Consider the following 18,216-nt stretch of genomic DNA (forward strand, 5'->3'; position numbering starts at 1 on the left):
AATAAATAAATGAGGATATTGGTGTAGCTGGCACTGAGGATTATGTTGATGAGGATTATTCTCATTCTGGTTTGTTTAAGTCAGGCAGCTGGAGAAAAAGTTGTGTCTGTGGGATGAAAAAGCCCATCGTCATGCCTTGACAGAAGACCAAAAGATCCACCTCTTATTTCTACCCCAATCCGGAAAACTAATGTCTTGCCACATGTAGCCTATGTATAGCTGTAATAAGTATGGGTAAGGATGTTAACCACCTTGGAATATGTCACCTGCAGTGCATTCATAATAGGACACTTTCATGTTCAAAAACTTTGGAAGTAAGTGACGTAAGCCGTCCAGTGACACCGAAATCACTTTGTCCTGTTGTATCCAAGTGCCTTCAATCCACACCACCAACTCCCTCATCGTCAATTCAGTCCTCATGACTGACTCTTCTCCTATCTGGGATTTCTTTGGAGCATCCTATAGTGCTATGCCTGCTGCTGTTGCTGCTGGGAGTCGTTTATCATCCCAGAGAAGAAGTTGCAACACCACTACTTTCACTAAGCAATTGACCGTCCAAGTGAGGAAGATGAAGTATGACAGCAGTCATCCTGATGCGAACCAGATGAGTCCAGTATCAATTGATAGAGGGAGTGTGTCCCAGTACTGAATACCATCTCCATTCCACTTCACTAGGCAGGCAATACCCAGAATGTACAGAGACATCAGAAAAAGTGTTCTCAGTGTCCTAACAAATGCGGTTATGCCCAAATGTTCACTTAACCATGAACATGTGGACAAGTGGTACAGGGCAAACTAAGGACTATATGACTGACAGCCCACTGGGTAGATGTATCACCTTGCACAGCAACAAAAGCAGTGGCACTAGTAGCAGCATATGGCACCACAGGCTATCCTGTGTATCACCGGTTTCAGTAAGAAGCACAAATGCCGAGAACCTCTTCGATAAACTGAGGAAAATCATTGCACAAATGGCTTACCCAACTTAGACTCTTCTGAGGAGTTTGTGATATCTGGCATTACATCTGGGAAAATTCGAGCATGTCCCATGTTTTTCCTTATATTTGAGCTAGCATAACAAACTACAAATAATGACACGCACACCAACTGCTAGATTTAAAGGTCAACTAGAATTTATTGAATTGCTGACCTGATTTTATATTGTGTTTATGGTGGATGGCACTATAAAAACTCTACCAAACGCCAGCTCTAGTCAATAAATCTCAACTACCAATACTGAGGAGTCAAAGAACTACCTCATGCTGCATAACCTACATTGTGCCAGACCCACCTCTCCTTACCCTGGCAAAGCATGGACGATCCCACAGGGAAACAACCATTGTCCACCCACAGGGGAAGGACACACTCTCTGTCTTTCAGAGAAAGGTGCCCCACAATGACCATTTATGCAAAAAATTGACCGCTGGCTGGTTACGACTTCTCGACACAACAAGGTTTTACAAAAACCAAAGCCACCATCCAACCCAAAAAACTGCCCTGAACTCACTGATCTATCATTCCAAAAAGGGTCTCAAGAAAAGCACCCGCAACTGATGGGGAAAGGTAGATGCCATCATCCATATAAAACTGTTTCCGCAGTGCCAGCACTGAATGCCTGACGCATACCCTGCTCATGGCAATGACAAAAGAAATTGCAGAATTAACCTTCCTAGCCTTCTCTATAGTGTAAAATTGGACTGCACCTCTCCAGTGAAAATGGGGTATAATTTCCGACCAAACAACACACACCTCAGACTTAATGCTCGCTATGAGATTGATAGCTTTCACTCTACCCATATCATTGCCCCCAAGTTTAATGACAAGCCAGTCATGGTGTCCCCATGGCATTCATGGTTGGAAAGGTGCACGCATATAAAAGTGACTTTCAAGTTACTTACATATACGTGCACACTTGGACAGAAATGACAGCCATGCCACGGCAGCCCATGAAATGCTGGGTGTTCCCGGCGCCCCTGCCATTCTCCACCCCCTGCTCGCCGAGTAAGGTGTCTGCACCCTGCGTCACCCTGCGTCTGCACATGCGCATAAATGCGCATGCGCAGACGCACAACATTGGTCCTCCTTGCGAATACACGGAAGACCGAATTAACCAAAATAACCCCCATACTGTGGTGAAATGTTGAACTACAGGCATTTGAGGACCAAATGCCACAGGAGATGGAGAGCTTGGGGAGAGGAAGAACGCTGATTATTGATAGCGTGTACCACACCCATGTTCTCACACAAGGACATGCTTTTAGAATCCGACAACTTACAAGCCCATAACTCCACAGCAGCAATTATCAGAAACAGTTCCAATAAGAGGTGGCTCTTAGTGAAACCATGGGAGACCCAAGAGGCTGGCCAGGGCTCGGCACACCATTCATTGCAGAAAAAAACACCAAAACCACTAGCACCATCAGAATTTGTAAACAGCTGTATAGAACTATTCAAACAACGCCGTGATAGCTACAAGACTTAAAGATCTGATCTCCCTGGAAAAGTAAATGAAAAAGTAAAAGTATGCTGAGGCCTGACCTTTCAAGTTTGCAGCAAAAAACTCCCCATGGGGATGATTCTGCATGCATCATTGAATGAGCCCAATAAAGACTAAACCTGCTTAAGTCTAAGGGCAGTTTCACACACTCCGGCTGACGGCGGGCGACGAAACCCGCACGGACAAGAAGACGTGCCTTACACAGAAGTTTACAATGGTGGGGATGGCCACAGCCCAGCAGCCGTCCTTTCCAGTGGTGACATCTGGCTGCAACCGGGCAGCCGGGCCGTGACTGCCCCATGTGAAAGGACACAATCATGTCTATGATTAACTACTATGTATGGCACGGCTTTTGTCCGTGCGGTGTTTTGCCTCCTGTTTTGTTTCTCGTGAGCCACGGGAATCCCTAGAACCTAGGTGATTTTAAATACCTGCGTGAAACTACTTGCACAGAATCCGAAGGCGAAAACTGCAACTAAACCCATCCACATTAATGGAGGATTCAGGCTTGCTAATGGGAGTACTAAGTATCTGCCAGATCGGAAGCTCTTCCAGCTCTAGCTGACCTGCAACCCTTGGCCAGCTGGCTGGCACCACTGACTTTGCAGGAGTGGCAAAAATGGCAGTTAATGCCCCTGTACCCCTCATTATAGGCAAAACACTTGCCTTTGCCCCCTAGATGTAAACCAGTCTCAGCAGCAGCTACCTGCTTTCTGCCAGGGACTTTAATGGGAGGCCATCCAGATCCGATGAAGCTCTGATCTGCACCAGGTGGCAGGACATCTGGTCCTGCCACCTGTATTATAGTAACAGCATATAGTGCACCACATGTACTATAGTAACAGCAGAGTCTGTGCCACATGTATTATAGTGACAGCAGAGTCTGTGCCACATGTATTATAGTAACAGCGGAGTCTGTGCCACATGTATTATAGTAACAGCAGAGTCTGTGCCACATGTATTATAGTAACAGCAGAGTCTGCACCACATGTATTATAGTAACAGCAGAGTCTGCACCACATGTATTACAGTAACAGCATAGAGTGCGCCACCTGTATTATCGTAACAGCATAGAGTGCGCCACCTTTATTATCGTAACAGCATAGAGTGCACCACCTGTATTATAGTAACAGCATAGTCACCACATGTATTATATTAACAGCATAGAGTGCACCACATGTATTATAGTAACAGCATAGAGTGCACCACCTGTATTATAGTAACAGCATAGAGTGCACCACATGTATTATAGTAACAGCATAGAGTGCACCACATGTATTATAGTAACAGCATAGAGTGTGCCACCTGTATTATAGTAACAGCATAGAGTGCGCCACCTGTATTATCGTAACAGCATAGAGTGCGCCACCTGTATTATCGTAACAGCATAGAGTGCATCACCTGTATTATAGTAACAGCGTAGAGTGCACCACCTGTATTATAGTAACAGCATAGAGTGCGCCACCTGTATAATAGTAACAGCATAGAGTGCACTTCCTGTTTTAAAGTAACAGAGCAGCTGATTGGTTGCCATGGGCCACTTCTCCTCTGGCTCACTTCTCCTCCCTTATCACTGCTACATACATCTACCCCTTAGGGGGAGGGTTAAGGTTTGACTGTGGCAATTTCTGCATTGTGAATCCTGTTAGCTTCTTATTTTACCCTTGTATGTCCTATTGTTATGTATTGCTGACTGCACATTGTAACCTACGTAGTCTGGGACTCTCCTGTGTAGAAAGAGCTGTGACTGGTTCTGATGATTTAGCAGCGATCTCTCATAATCCCATTGTGTGTAGGAGGAATAATCCTTGGAATTGATTACACAAAATGTCACACCTTTGTATTTTATTCATTGTTTCTGTATTCTCTGATAACCTAAACTTCTGCATTATGTTCATGTTATCTGTAACGTGTCTTGTGCTGAATTGGAGAAAAATACTGTAGAAATATAATTCTTCTTCCTCTTCTTCTTCATTTTTTCAATCTTCTTTCTACTATTTTTTACTATTTTTATTATTATTATTATTATTATTATTATTATTATTATTATTATTATTATTATTATTATTATTATGATGATGCAGGAGTTTATCACCTGTATATCATATAACTGAATTGCATTAATCACATACAAATATAGTGTTTCCCTACTAATCCTTGACTACATATTAGTCAGAGGCATTGATCCATTCTCATCAATTCTCTATAAGCCCCTCCCATTTGTATGGTCACCTCAATGATCAGGGTGTAAGCCTGCAGATATCACACCTGTACCTATACTCTATCTAAGCTGGACCTTCATCCTATCACTCCACATCACTCCTGTGTTACTTTCCATTATCACCTCTGCTCCCATTTACCCCACCAGCCCTCACTGCGGCCTCCTCATCTTTAGGAGCATTTATTATTACAAATAAAGACAAATTCACACAAAATATAGTTAAAAAATAAATTCAAACTTTTATTTCAAGAAAAATGTATATATTATTTATACTCTACATTATAAAATAGGGAATTCTGGATCAAGATTGTTCCAGAACTCTTAAACACTTGTCCTATAAGAGGAACAAGATGACGGATGACTCATGAAAAATCATCCATCAGCACTCAGGAGAGGAAAAAAACCCTGTGGGGGAAACCTCTGGGGACCCATGGCTGACGGACTGCCCATCCCTCTAGGCATTAAGAGACTTTGCAGAGTTTGCCCAAACCAAGGCAGGAAAAGGCAGGGGGCTGGCATAGGAAAAATGAAAAAGGAAAATGTGGAAAATGGCAAAAAGGTTGCCATATGCAAGGATCTGGCACAGAAAAGAGGGAAAATAGAATAGATATACTTACATTCCATCGGTGGCTGCAGTGTTGACCATGTATCGCCAGCACTGAGAGCATCGGAAGATATATATGCACACTCCCTCCAGCCAAAGAGTGCAATGGGGCATATATATATATTACAAATTCCAACACTCACAGGATGCAGGGAGATATATTGCCGGGTGCCCTTCAAAGGTGCACCAGCAGAACACTGATGTCCTAAAATTCTTGCGGGTTGAGGCAGCACTCCAGTCATAAAAAAAAATACTGAAAGCCAAAACATGGTAGACAACATTTCAGCACCTTTTATGAGGTCACCTAAGTTTACCACACCATATACCCCTTATACAAAACATGCAACACAGTAGTAACCCCCTTATACTGTACTTGCCTCTTACACATTATGCCACATGGAATGAGCCAAAATTCACACTATGGCACATGGATTTAGTCCAAATTCACGTTATGCCATACAGATTAAGGTAAAATTCACATTTTGCCACATAGATTGAGCCAAAATACACACTATACCAAACGGATTGAGCAAAAATTCACAATATGCTTCATAAAAATTTACACCACAATGCCTATTACATGTTAAGCCACACACCATAATGTCCATTGCGTATTATGCCAAACACCATAAGGACTATTAAAAGTTATGCTACATAAGTGCTGCTTACGTACATGCTCATGTAAGGTAGGACTGGGTGTTTGGACCCAGTTGCCATGATTCCACAGTTCTGCTGGCCTCCTGTGGGCTAAGGCCTCACCAATAACAGCCACGTTTGTGGGGCTAAATTAGGTCCAGCCCCAGACAAGTGCCACCTGGTCTTGAGTGGGACAAGGTGGCCCGCAGGAAGTGGGACACATGGCAAGGTGGGGTGAGATGGCGTACACACTCAGCCTACCAATTCGTGGGAAAAGTAACCCCATGGGTGCAACAATACTTTAAGGTGGTAAATACACAACAAACCCCTAACTACTTTGCACAGGGAAGGAATGACCCCTAGAGGGCAAACCAGACCCCCAGTGCGAGCTGCTGCAACAATGCAGAGATGGTGCAGTACAATTTAAATAAAAGAAGAGCTGCAGGGAGAACCCCTAACTTACCTGGGATGATGGTATCACAGCAGAAGGAACTCAGGGGACTGCAGAACAGGCAGACAGGAGCCCTGATTGGGACCAGGAACACAGACTATGTAGCACAAGCAAGGCTGGGCACAGGACGCTGGATACAAGGACTGCGACCGGGAACACTCTGGAGCAGGAACCAAGACAAACAGAACTGCACTGGGAACTTTAACCGTCAGCGTCTGCATGCTGAGAACCTAACTATATAAGAAGCAGGGTATGCATGAAACCCAGGGAGCTGGATCAGCAAAACCCAGATTACTGATCCAGGGGAAAACATACAAACTGCAAACAGAATATATAACCTGCACATTTACACCGATCCGCTGGAGGCGGATCGTAACATCTCATTGCCGGGGGTCCCATGCTCATTGCCATGTGGGATTACATGCTCATTGCCAAGGGGGAATAAATGCTTGTAGCATGTATTCCCTCTTGGCAATGAGCATGTAATCCCATAAACCACCGCTGGGCAGAATTGACAGCCAGACAGAGTGCAGGGGGCTACCCGGCTGTATTCAGAGCACTGCAGGACCCAGCTATTTGAAAAAATACCCTTTCACACCAGAAAATGCAGGGACTTACCCGGGCTGGCCCTTTTTACACCAGCCTAGTCCCTGCATTTTCTGGTGTGAGGGGGAAAACCACCCATCCCTCCCTTAACCAACCGGCTATATCTTCGGAACCAACTGATCCATTTATATGAGACCAGTATCATATTGAAGAACTTTTGAGTGGGCTTCGAATGATTTTGGTCCTGTAAAACCGTTTGGTTCCAGAGAAATCTACCCTCAAACAACATGAACAGCCAGAAATTACATTTCAGAATGCAAAAATCAGTTTACCCGCAATATCTCTGGAACCAATTAACCAATATGGACCAGCCTGGTATCAGATTGAAGGCCCAGCGTTTTGGGTTCAACTGAGATCAACCTCGAGCCTGAGGAGGAACTGGCAGCCATTGGAACCGTGTGGGGGTCGGAATTAGCGGGTCCCATGTTATCCTATAGGGAAAACGTTCCAGCTTTTCCCTGAGGTATCTTCGGTTCCCGGAGGGCCCTCAACTACAAAATGGGCCTGTGGAGAGTGGGCCTGGTGATACAGCTATATCAGGCCCATTGTTAATCCGGCACTGTATGCGTGCACATTCTGAAGGAAATGGGCAGGCAGGCTGCCCAGCCCCGGCACCCAGGTCATCGGGCGATCACCATGGGAATGCCCAGTGTTTTCATGGGAACACCCAAGAAACACTGGGCATTCCCATGGGCGGATACCCTGGCCCCTGCCCGCCCACTGCTTGCAATGTTGCGCATGTGCACCCGGCGTACAGTTTGTTCACCGTGGCCACACACACCTGGCGTATGTACATGCACAGAAATGCGGCTGTGCAAACACCAAACATCGGTCACTGTGCGAACAAACGTCCGCTGCGAACGGACCTGAATGAGGTCCACTGTACAGCAAATGCTTTGCTTATAGTTTTCTCAGAATCAATACTTACATCGATTAGATAAGGTAGAGATAGCAATCTGTGCACTACATTATGTACCACTTTATTACTTATACACAAAGGAACATTACAAATTAAAGCGGATTATTTAACATTTTACCATGTCATTAAATAAACCTCTTATTATTTAACTGAAAATGAATCCCTTAGACACTTATTAGATTTTTTTTTTTAGTCTGTTTCAGGTCATATCATGAGGCATTGCTAGAGGTTTCCTTAACCCCACCTTGTTCAGTATCTAAAGATACAAGAAATAAAATATGTGTAAATCTTACTGAAGAAGAATTGTCACCTACATCTCCTTTGTAAGTTTCACATTTTGCTGTATATTTTATACTGCAAGCTGTGTGTGTTTTATGCTTCAGCTATTATCATTGTTATTACGGGTTACTAGTCAAATGTAATCTTGGGCATCTTGATTGGCACAACTGGAATAAGTGAATTGCAAATATAAATGTGAATATTTATATCCTCTCAAAAAGAATCACATATTTCAGCTGTTACTTAGGGCCTTATTCTGGTCGGTGCGGTCCGTTCCGAATTCTTTCGGAGGGCGCTTTTTACCGTCTGCGCATGCGTAGGCAACGATATGCGCATGTGCCACGCATGGTCTCCGTACTCGTTCTCACTAATACCGTCCACAAATGTGCACCGCATTGACTCGGGAAATATGGGAGTCATTCGGACCTACACAAGGGCGTGGTTTCAAAGTGGGAAAAACTGGGCGTACACGAGGGAGTGCACGAACTCTGGTAGGCGTGCATTCGGACAGCACACCGACTGCAAATGAACCAACACGCATGAAATATGCGGTCTTCATAAGCAAGTTTCACTTTGCGGAGACCACTTGGTCATGTGCTAGGCATTCGGTTCGCCCAATTAGTACGGCCGCACCTGAAGCACTCTCAGCTGAACACAATTATATCCACTCCTCTACTCATTAGTCATTAATTATACTCTTTTCATTGCTTCAATTGGAAGCATTGCTGCCTAAAGCTGCCTAAAGAAGAATATTGCATTTGACGTGAAATTATTATATAATATGCATACATAAAACATAGGTAAAGGGGTAACAATGAATGAATAGCACTTCACATGATGTAAGGGTTAATGTAAAGTGGTAGTAATGTGTTTAAGTATCAATTAGGATTTAATTGATTAAAATTACAGAGGTTGTCATGTGGCACATGTATGAGTTCAGATAACAGTCGTGAGTTTTGCGGACATACCCCGCATCGGTGCGTACGGGCAGCTTCCCGTCTGTTCTGACGCTGTAAGACCGTGCAGAATCTTTGTGTTCCCACCGCACACGCATGGTTTGGATGTTGTCCGAAAACACACCCTCTTCTTAGAGAGTGAGTCCGTCCGAATGCGGAGGACCTGTGGGCGTTTGTTCTTACAATGTCCGCACAGCGTGGTGTTCGGTCAGCTCCGAAAGAATTCGGAACGGACCGCACCAACCAGAATAACCTCCTTAATTACACTGGCCACAAATGCAGTAATATCACTGTCAATTTATACAGGTGAGAAGCCCCACATTGGTAATACAAAGAATAATAAGCTTAAAAGGGACTATGGCAATAACCTTTTGATTGCCATCAGCTCTGAGAGATATGCAAAATATTGGCAAAAAATGCCAGCGTCGATTACATTTGTTATATAAATTTAAATATATATATATATATATTTTAAATGATCATATTTCCTATATAAGGTAAACATTACAGGTCATTACGATGAATAAAAATGTTTGCTTGCCAATTTTCACATCAATTTTGACAAATTCACTTGGCACTCAATGGGTAACACACACGTTCTTATTTTTGAATAAGGATCCACACTAATAACCATCATTGATATTTATCCAGCATTGGTCCTAATTCATAGCTCTACGTTATTGCAGGGAAGCAGCTATACTGTACCATACAACTAATATGCCAATGCAATAGGAAGCGTTTGTTGTAAATAGACACTTCCTGCTCACTTCTGTGATTCACTGCTGCTTCTGAGATCGGATCACTGTTCAAAACCATTGGTCATCTGAGTTGCCTTCAGGTTACTCGGGATATCTGTCTCAGATCTGCAGCCAAACCCAGTAAATCTGCATTGACAGACACTGGTCTTGGCACTAGGGATGTGCACCAGACATTTTCTTTTTAGATCTGTATGTCCTTTAGTGTTTTGTATCTGGATTGGTTTTGCCAAAACCACCCTTCCGGGATTTGATTTTGGTTTTGGATCTGTATTTATTTATTTTTTTCGAAAAAATTATAACAGCTAAAATAACAGAATTCAGAAGTTTTTTTGTTCCTACAGTATTATTGACCTCAATAAAATTTCACTCATTTGCAGCAACCCTGGACTGATATAGCACACTTAGCAACACCCCTGCAGTAAATCTTTTCATAAAAAAGGGCAGACCCCTGGACTGATTTGACACACTTAGAGCACCCCTTAACTGATTGGGCACATATGGCAGCACCCCACGGACTGATACAGCACACATGCCAGCACCCCTGGAATTATAACATCACAAATGACGGCACCCCTGGAATTATATGGCTCACATGGCAGAACCCCTGAAATGATACGGCACACATGGCAGCACCCCTTTAATTATACGGTACATATGCCAGCACCCCTGTGTTAGGTTTCGGGTGTGACCCCACCGCCGGGACTGCTGTTTAGGACAGCCACGGCCAAACCCTATACTACCTCTGTTGTACCCCCCAGGCTGGGTGACCGACTCCTGCAGGTGTTACTAGGCTTCGCCTGTAGCCGCCACGTTTGAATGGGTAGGTTAAGCCCACCCAAGCTCCGGTGCAGCCAGGTGTTATGAGAGGACAAGGAGCCGGGGACCCCCCTAGGGTACGGTCAAGAGGAAAGCTGACTGAGGGGCCTAACTGAAATTAACAAACGGCGACTTGCAGGGCCCTGGCTAACGCAACTAAGCGCCCGCGACCTGGTCGCCACAACCCGCGACAACCGTCGCCCAGGGAACCATACAAAATATAAGACACAATACCAAAGTATACAAAGAGCAGGAGGGACTGGAAAACCCCAGAAAAACTGGGAGACAAGGGGAGAGAATGAGTGGGAAGCAATGGACCTTCCCAACATAAATGACCTGCCAATGCGGCAGACAAAGAACACAGGTAATGAGTAAGGTAATGACAATAAAGAAGGTGTGAATGAAACTACCCCAAAGGGGCAACTCACGACACAGGAGGAACCAATGGAAGAGGAGACCACGAAGGAGCCGCTGGGAACAGCAGGGAAACGGACCGGAGAGCAGCAGACAGATAGGTCCAAACAGGAGCTATCACCGGCGAGGACTGCAGGGCTGGCTTCCTAGATAAGAAGGCTAGGAGCCAATGAGAATGGAGGCCTGAGTCCCGCCTGTCATAACGAGTCCTTTCCGACACCTGCGGCCTGTTGAATTTCGCGGCTTTTCCTCTCTGCCTAGCAGCGTCTGCCGTTGCTAAGCAACGGCGCTGCTGCGTCTCAGGCGCTGAGAGACGTGAGGAGGGAGGACGGGCGTCACGCTCCGACGCTGCGTCCTCCGGCGTCCCTGGTTGCTAGGCAACCGGACGTCAGAGCCGGAAGGACAGGCGGCTAAGCGTACATGCCGCTCTGTCCTTCCAGAAGCGCTCCCACGGCGCCTAACAGTACCCCCCCCTTGAGGAGGGGTTAAAGAACCCCGAAGCCTTGTTTTCTGAGGGAAATCCCGAAAGAAACTTGCTTTGAGGCGTGGGGCGTGCAGATCCCTATCGGGAACCCATGACCTCTCTTCCGGGCCGTATCCTTTCCAATGGACAAGGAAACATAAAGAACCTCGAGAGACCTTGCAATCCAAGATTTTTTCTACAAGAAATTCTGACTGTCCATGGACATTAACAGGTGGTTTACCCAGGTCTGCCTTTCGAGGAAATTTCCTAGACGTGAAAACGGGCTTGAGCAGAGAGGCATGAAAAGTATTGGCTATCTTTAAAACCCTAGGAATTTGTAACCGAAAGGCTACAGGATTAACTCTCTTAACAATGGCAAATGGACCAATAAATTTTGGACCAAATTTAGAAGTTCCTTGTCGCAATCTGATGTTCCGAGTAGACAACCAGACTTTATCGCCTACTTTAAAGTTGCATGGTCGTCTTGACCGGTCAGAAAAAACTTTTTCCTGAAGAGCAGCCCTCTTAAGAGCGTCGTGTACCTCCTTCCAAATGACCTTTAAACGGGCAGTAGTGGAAGAGCGAACTACTGATCCCTCTGGAGCCAGAGCAGTGGCTTTAGGGTGAAAGCCATAATTGGCTACAAAAGGTGAAGTCCGGGTAGCCGAGTGATAGGAGTTGTTATATGCGAACTCGGCAACGGGGAGGAACTCCGACCAGTCATTCTGAGCTTTGGACACAAAAAGGCGCAGATATTGCTTCAAGGATTGATTAAGGCGTTCCGTCTGCCCATTGGATTGGGGATGATAAGCGGAAGTTAAACTCAACTTGATCTTTAATGCATTGCAAAAAAGTTTCCAAAACCGGGCAATAAACTGCGGACCTCGATCAGAAACTATATCGGTTGGAAGACCATGAAGTTTGAAAACATGAGCTAAAAACAATTTGGCCAACTTATTGGCTGATGGCAACTGGGGCAAAGGAACAAAGTGGGCCATCTTACTGAACCTGTCAATAATCACCCATACGACTCGAAAACCTGATGATAGGGGTAGGTCGACCACAAAATCCATGGCAATATGTGACCATGGTCTGGAGGGAATTGCCAAGGGGATAAGTTGTCCTGTGGGCGACACTCTGGGAATCTTGTGTCTAGCACAATCGGGACAAGACTGGATGTACGCTTGGTATCTGGAACCATGCTCGGCCACCAGACGCATCGGGAGAGAAGATCAAGTGTCTTCTTGATGCCGAAATGCCCTGCAATCTGGCTGTCATGGAACTCCTCTAAGACCCGTTTTCTCAAGGACTGCGGCACAAATAAATGGCCGAGAGGCATCTGTCTAGGTGCCTGACCCTGGACCTGCAGAAGTAGATCCTTGAGGGTCTGAGTAATGCCAAAATGGATAATTGATGCCGGAAGAATGGGCCGAGGAGATTCCCGCAACCCTTGTTTGGGTAAGAAACTCCGAGACAATGCGTCTGCTCTTACATTTTTAGACCCGGGACGGTAAGAGATAATAAATTAAAAACGTGTAAAGAATAATGCCCACCGGGCTTGTCGGGCATTCAGACGCTTTGCTGATTCCAGGTATTGTAAATTTTTGTGGTCTGTGATAACCAGAATCTGATGGTTGGCCCCTTCCAACCAATGCCTCCATTCTTCGAATGCCCATTTTATGGCCAACAATTCCCGGTTCCCGACGTCATAGTTCATCTCTGCAGTAGAGAATTTTCGAGACATGTAGGCGCAAGAAAAAAAAAATAAGGACTCAGGATCCTGTTGAGACAGGACTGCCCCTGCCCCTACCTCAGAAGCGTCGACTTCAACGACAAACGGTAGTTGGGGATCGGGATGTCTTAAAATGGGAGCGGACACAAAAGCTTGTTTTAAGGCCCGGAATGCCTCTTCTGCCTGGGGAGGCCACTGGGATGGATCTGCTTCCTTTTTTGTGAGCGCCACGATGGGAGCTACCACATCAGAAAAAGAGCGGATAAACCGCCTATAGTAATTTGCAAACCCTAAAAATCTTTGGACAGCTTTAAGGGTCGTGGGCTTGACCCAATCTAAAACTGCTTGCAGTTTTTTGGGTTCCATATAAAAGCCTTCCGAGGAAATCACGTATCCTAAAAAGGATACCTTAGTAACTTCGAATTCGCACTTCTCAGGCTTAGCAAAGAGACGATGTTCTCTAAGCCTTTGAAGAATTAACCTGACCTGATGGCGATGTTCTTCCAACGAGCTGGAGTAGATCAAAATGTCGTCTAAATAGACCACAGCGAAGACTCCCAAGAAATCTCTAAGGATGTCATTGATGAAATCTTGGAAGACCGCTGGTGCGTTGGACAAGCCGAATGGCATTACGAGATATTCGTAGTGCCCTGTTTGGGTACTAAAGGCAGTCTTCCATTCGTCTCCCGCTTTTATGCGGACAAGGTTGTAGGCACCGCGCAGGTCGATCTTAGAAAAGATCTTAGCGGTGCGAAGCTGGTCAAACAACACAGATATTAATGGTAATGGATATGTGTTTTTTACCGTTATCTTGTTGAGTGCTCTGTAATCTATACAGGGTCTTAAGGAGCCATCCTTTTTGGAAACAAAAAAGAACCCTGCACTTAAGGGAGACTTTGAGGGCCGAATAAAGCCTTTAGCCAAATTTTCTTGAATATAGGTATTCATGGACTGCGTCTCAGGTCCAGACAAGGAATAAAGTCTGGCTTTGGGAAATTGTGCCTTGGGAATTAGCTCAATGGCGCAATCGTATGTGCGATGAGGGGGTAAGACCTCAGCTTCGCCTTTAGAAAAGACATCCTGGAAGTCAGCGTAGGCCGCTGGAATCCCCTCCACGGAAACCATTGCCCCGAGTATAGGCTGCCCTAGGCAATGACTGGAGCAATGATTACTCCAACGAGTTATTTCCCCTGCCTGCCAGTCAATCTGTGGGTTATGAACCCGGAGCCAGGGGTGACCCAGAACGATCGGCACAGTGGCACATGAGATAAGAAAGAAAGAAATTTTTTCTGTATGAAAAATGCCCACACGTAGGGAAACTGGCGGGGTCTGATGGCGGACCACTCCGTTGACTAACGGGCTGCCGTCCAGGCCTCGCATTATTACAGGTTTTTTCAGAGGGAGCAGGGGGATGGCCAGTCTTTCAGCCAGCTGAATATCTAGAAAATTCCCAGCTGCCCCGCTATCAATAAATGCAGTAACTGACATCTTCACCTCTATACCCTGAATCTCAGTAGGGACTAATAATGCATTGTGAGGGGAAATAAGAAGAGAACCAAAGTGAATCCCCTCTGCATTCACTTGGTTTTGGCGTTTCCCGACTTATTGGGACAAGCGCGGAGGAAATGCCCTTTGCTCCCGCAATAAATGCATAAACCGGCATTCATCCGGCGAGCTCTCTCATCTGAGGTGATGCGGTAAGCACCAATTTGCATTGGTTCTTCTTCGTCCTCTGAGGGTACAAAGCCGAGGGAAGTAGGCCTCAAACTAGGTCCTCTCTCAGACCTGCGTTCCCTAAGACGCCGATCAATTTTAATCGATAACTCCATGAGTTTATCAAGGGATCCCGGGACGGGATACTGGATAAGGCTATCTTTAATGGCTTCAGAAAGCCCTAGCCTGAATTGGCTACGTAATGCCGGGTCATTCCAGCCACAGTCATTCGACCACCGTCGGAATTCTGTGCAATATGCTTCTGCAGGGTTCCGGCCCTGCCTGAGAGAGCGCAGATGACTCTCGGCAGACGCCTCTCTATCAGGGTCATCATATAGAAGTCCTAATGATTTAAAGAAAGCATCCACCGACGCTAAGGCGGGATTATCGGATTTTAACCCAAAAGCCCAAGTCTGGGGATCCCCCTGAAGCAAAGACATAATTAAACCAACTTGCTGTAATTCAGAGCCGGATGACCGGGGTCGCAGCTTGAAATAAAGCTTACAACTTTCTCTAAAATTAAAGAAATCCTTCCGGTTACCCGAAAACCGGTCTGGAAGATTAATTTTGGGTTCTACCAGAACCGGCGGATTTCCTCGTACACCCTCCTCCTGGGTTTTCATCCTAAGAGATAAATTTTGAACCATCTGCGTTAAACCTTGTAATTGACTGGCAAATGCCTGAGCCTGACCCTCAGGAGTGGGATTCATCTTAATAACAGATCCACACCAGAGACGACAAAGATATACACACCCAAAATGCTATCTGTCCAGAAAAACGGGAGAATAAGAAAGGGGAAGGGAGAGAGGGAAAAAAAAAAATCTTTTTTTTTTTTTTGTATGGCCGGTGATAATGTTAGGTTTCGGGTGTGACCCCACCGCCGGGACTGCTGTTTAGGACAGCCACGGTCAAACCCTATACTACCTCTGTTGTACCCCCCAGGCTGGGTGACCGACTCCTGCAGGTGTTACTAGGCTTCGCCTGTAGCCGCCACGTTTGAATGGGTAGGTTAAGCCCACCCAAGCTCCGGTGCAGCCAGGTGTTATGAGAGGACAAGGAGCCGGGGACCCCCCTAGGGTACGGTCAAGAGGAAAGCTGACTGAGGGGCCTAACTGAAATTAACAAACGGCGACTTGCCGGGCCCTGGCTAACGCAACTAAGCGCCCGCGACCTGGTCGCCACAACCCGCGACAACCGTCGCCCAGGGAACCATACAAAATATAAGACACAATACCAAAGTATACAAAGAGCAGGAGGGACTGGAAAACCCCAGAAAAACTGGGAGACAAGAGGAGAGAATGAGTGGGAAGCAATGGACCTTCCCAACATAAATGACCTGCCAATGCGGCAGACAAAGAACACAGGTAATGAGTAAGGTAATGACAATAAAGAAGGTGTGAATGAAACTACCCCAAAGGGGCAACTCACGACACAGGAGGAACCAATGGAAGAGGAGACCACGAAGGAGCCGCTGGGAACAGCAGGAAAACGGACCGGAGAGCAGCAGACAGATAGGTCCAAACAGGAGCTATCACCGGCGAGGACTGCAGGGCTGGCTTCCTAGATAAGAAGGCTAGGAGCCAATGAGAATGGAGGCCTGAGTCCCGCCTGTCATAACGAGTCCTTTCCGACACCTGCGGCCTGTTGAATTTCCCGGCTTTTCCTCTCTGCCTAGCAGCGTCTGCCGTTGCTAAGCAACGGCGCTGCCGCGTCTCAGGCGCTGAGAGACGTGAGGAGGGAGGACGGGCGTCACGCTCCGACGCTGCGTCCTCCGGCGTCCCTGGTTGCTAGGCAACCGGACGTCAGAGCCGGAAGGACAGGCGGCTAAGCGTACATGCCGCTCTGTCCTTCCAGAAGCGCTCCCACGGCGCCTAACACCCTGACTGATAATGCACACATGGCAGCACCGCTGGAATTATGTGGCACACATGGCAGGACCCCTGGAATTATACAGCATGCATGGTGAGACCCCTGCAATTATACATCACACATGGCAGCACCCCTTGCACTGATACAACACACATGCAGCAACCCTGGACTGATACGGCACACTTGGCAGCACTCCTGGAATTATACATCACAAGTGACGGCACCCATTGGATTATAAGGCTCACATGGCAGCACACCTGAACTGATACAGCACTCATAGTAGCACCCCTAGAATTATACAGCACATATGCCAGCACCCCTGACTGATATGGCATACATGGCAGCACCGCTGGAATTATACAGCACGCACAGTGAGACCCCTGCAATTATACATCACACATGGCAGCCCCTCCTGCACTGATACAACACACATGGCAGCATCCCTGGACTGATACGGCACACATGGCAGTACCCCTGGACTGATACATCACACATGGCAGCATCACTGGAATTATACGGCACATATGGTGGCACCCCTGGAATTATATGGCACGTGCTGTCTTAAATCCACAGCTGGAATGAAGAGCACCAATCACCAGGACTTATATAAGGTCTGGGTCTCGCGAGAATCCAGCATTGGGACAAAGACAATCTGTCACAAGTTTACTGGAATCCCTGCCTATTCAGCTCGGGAATTGGCTAGACCTAACGCAGAGGTGTGGAGTCTAACCGTGCCGAGGGTTTTCTGCCAGTGACCCCTCCAATTGGGATTTGGGCTTCTGCGGCACTCGACACGTCGGTCACGGTCCTCTGGTTAGGTTTCCCTTTTATGAGCTGGAGGCTGGGAGTAGATAATATGGAGAGGCGGTCGTCTAGCCGGGTCGGTATCTATACGGTCAGTTAGGAGCCCAGGGGAGAGGCAAAGGGAGGTCCAAGACAAGCCGGGTCATACACGGGAGACACTGGTTGCGGTACACTGGGATGAGATGGGAGGATAGTCGAGAGGAAGCTGGGGTCATACACGGAGAAGTCACAAGCGGAGTACAAGGGGTTAAGCGGGAGAATCGTCAGTAACAAGCCGGATCAAATAGTAGTAATGGAGACAAGCACTAAAGTACAGTAACGCTGGAGTAGGTGTGAGCCTATACTCTGGCAGAGTTCCCCTGCCAGAGACTTCCTTTTATTCCCTGCAGGCTGCTGCTTATTTCCTGCCTGTGCCTTTAAATCTTAGAACGTGCGGCGCGCGCGCCCCTAGTGAGCGCGCGCCCGCGTACCCGGAAGC

The 18,216-nt window shown here is 46.5% G+C and overlaps 1 protein-coding gene across 8 annotated transcripts in view; it reads left to right on the top strand.

The window, feature by feature from the left end:
* The window catches only part of SHOC1 (shortage in chiasmata 1), a 310,818-nt gene that overhangs the window by 114,813 nt on the left and 177,789 nt on the right, over window positions 1-18,216 (top strand). For 7 of the 8 annotated variants that reach the window (XM_083179518.1, XM_083179550.1, XM_083179508.1 and 4 more), the window contains one exon: window positions 8,128-8,257. The exons of the other annotated variant lie outside the window; for it this stretch is intronic. In XM_083179518.1, the coding sequence (XP_083035644.1) occupies window positions 8,128-8,257 (130 nt within the window). The remainder of the gene's footprint in view (window positions 1-8,127; window positions 8,258-18,216) is intronic. 8 annotated transcript variants of the gene reach the window in all.

The sequence above is a fragment of the Crinia signifera genome, chromosome 1, assembly GCF_055691185.1.
Source record: "Crinia signifera chromosome 1, ASM5569118v1, whole genome shotgun sequence".
Lineage (NCBI taxonomy): Eukaryota > Metazoa > Chordata > Amphibia > Anura > Myobatrachidae > Crinia > Crinia signifera.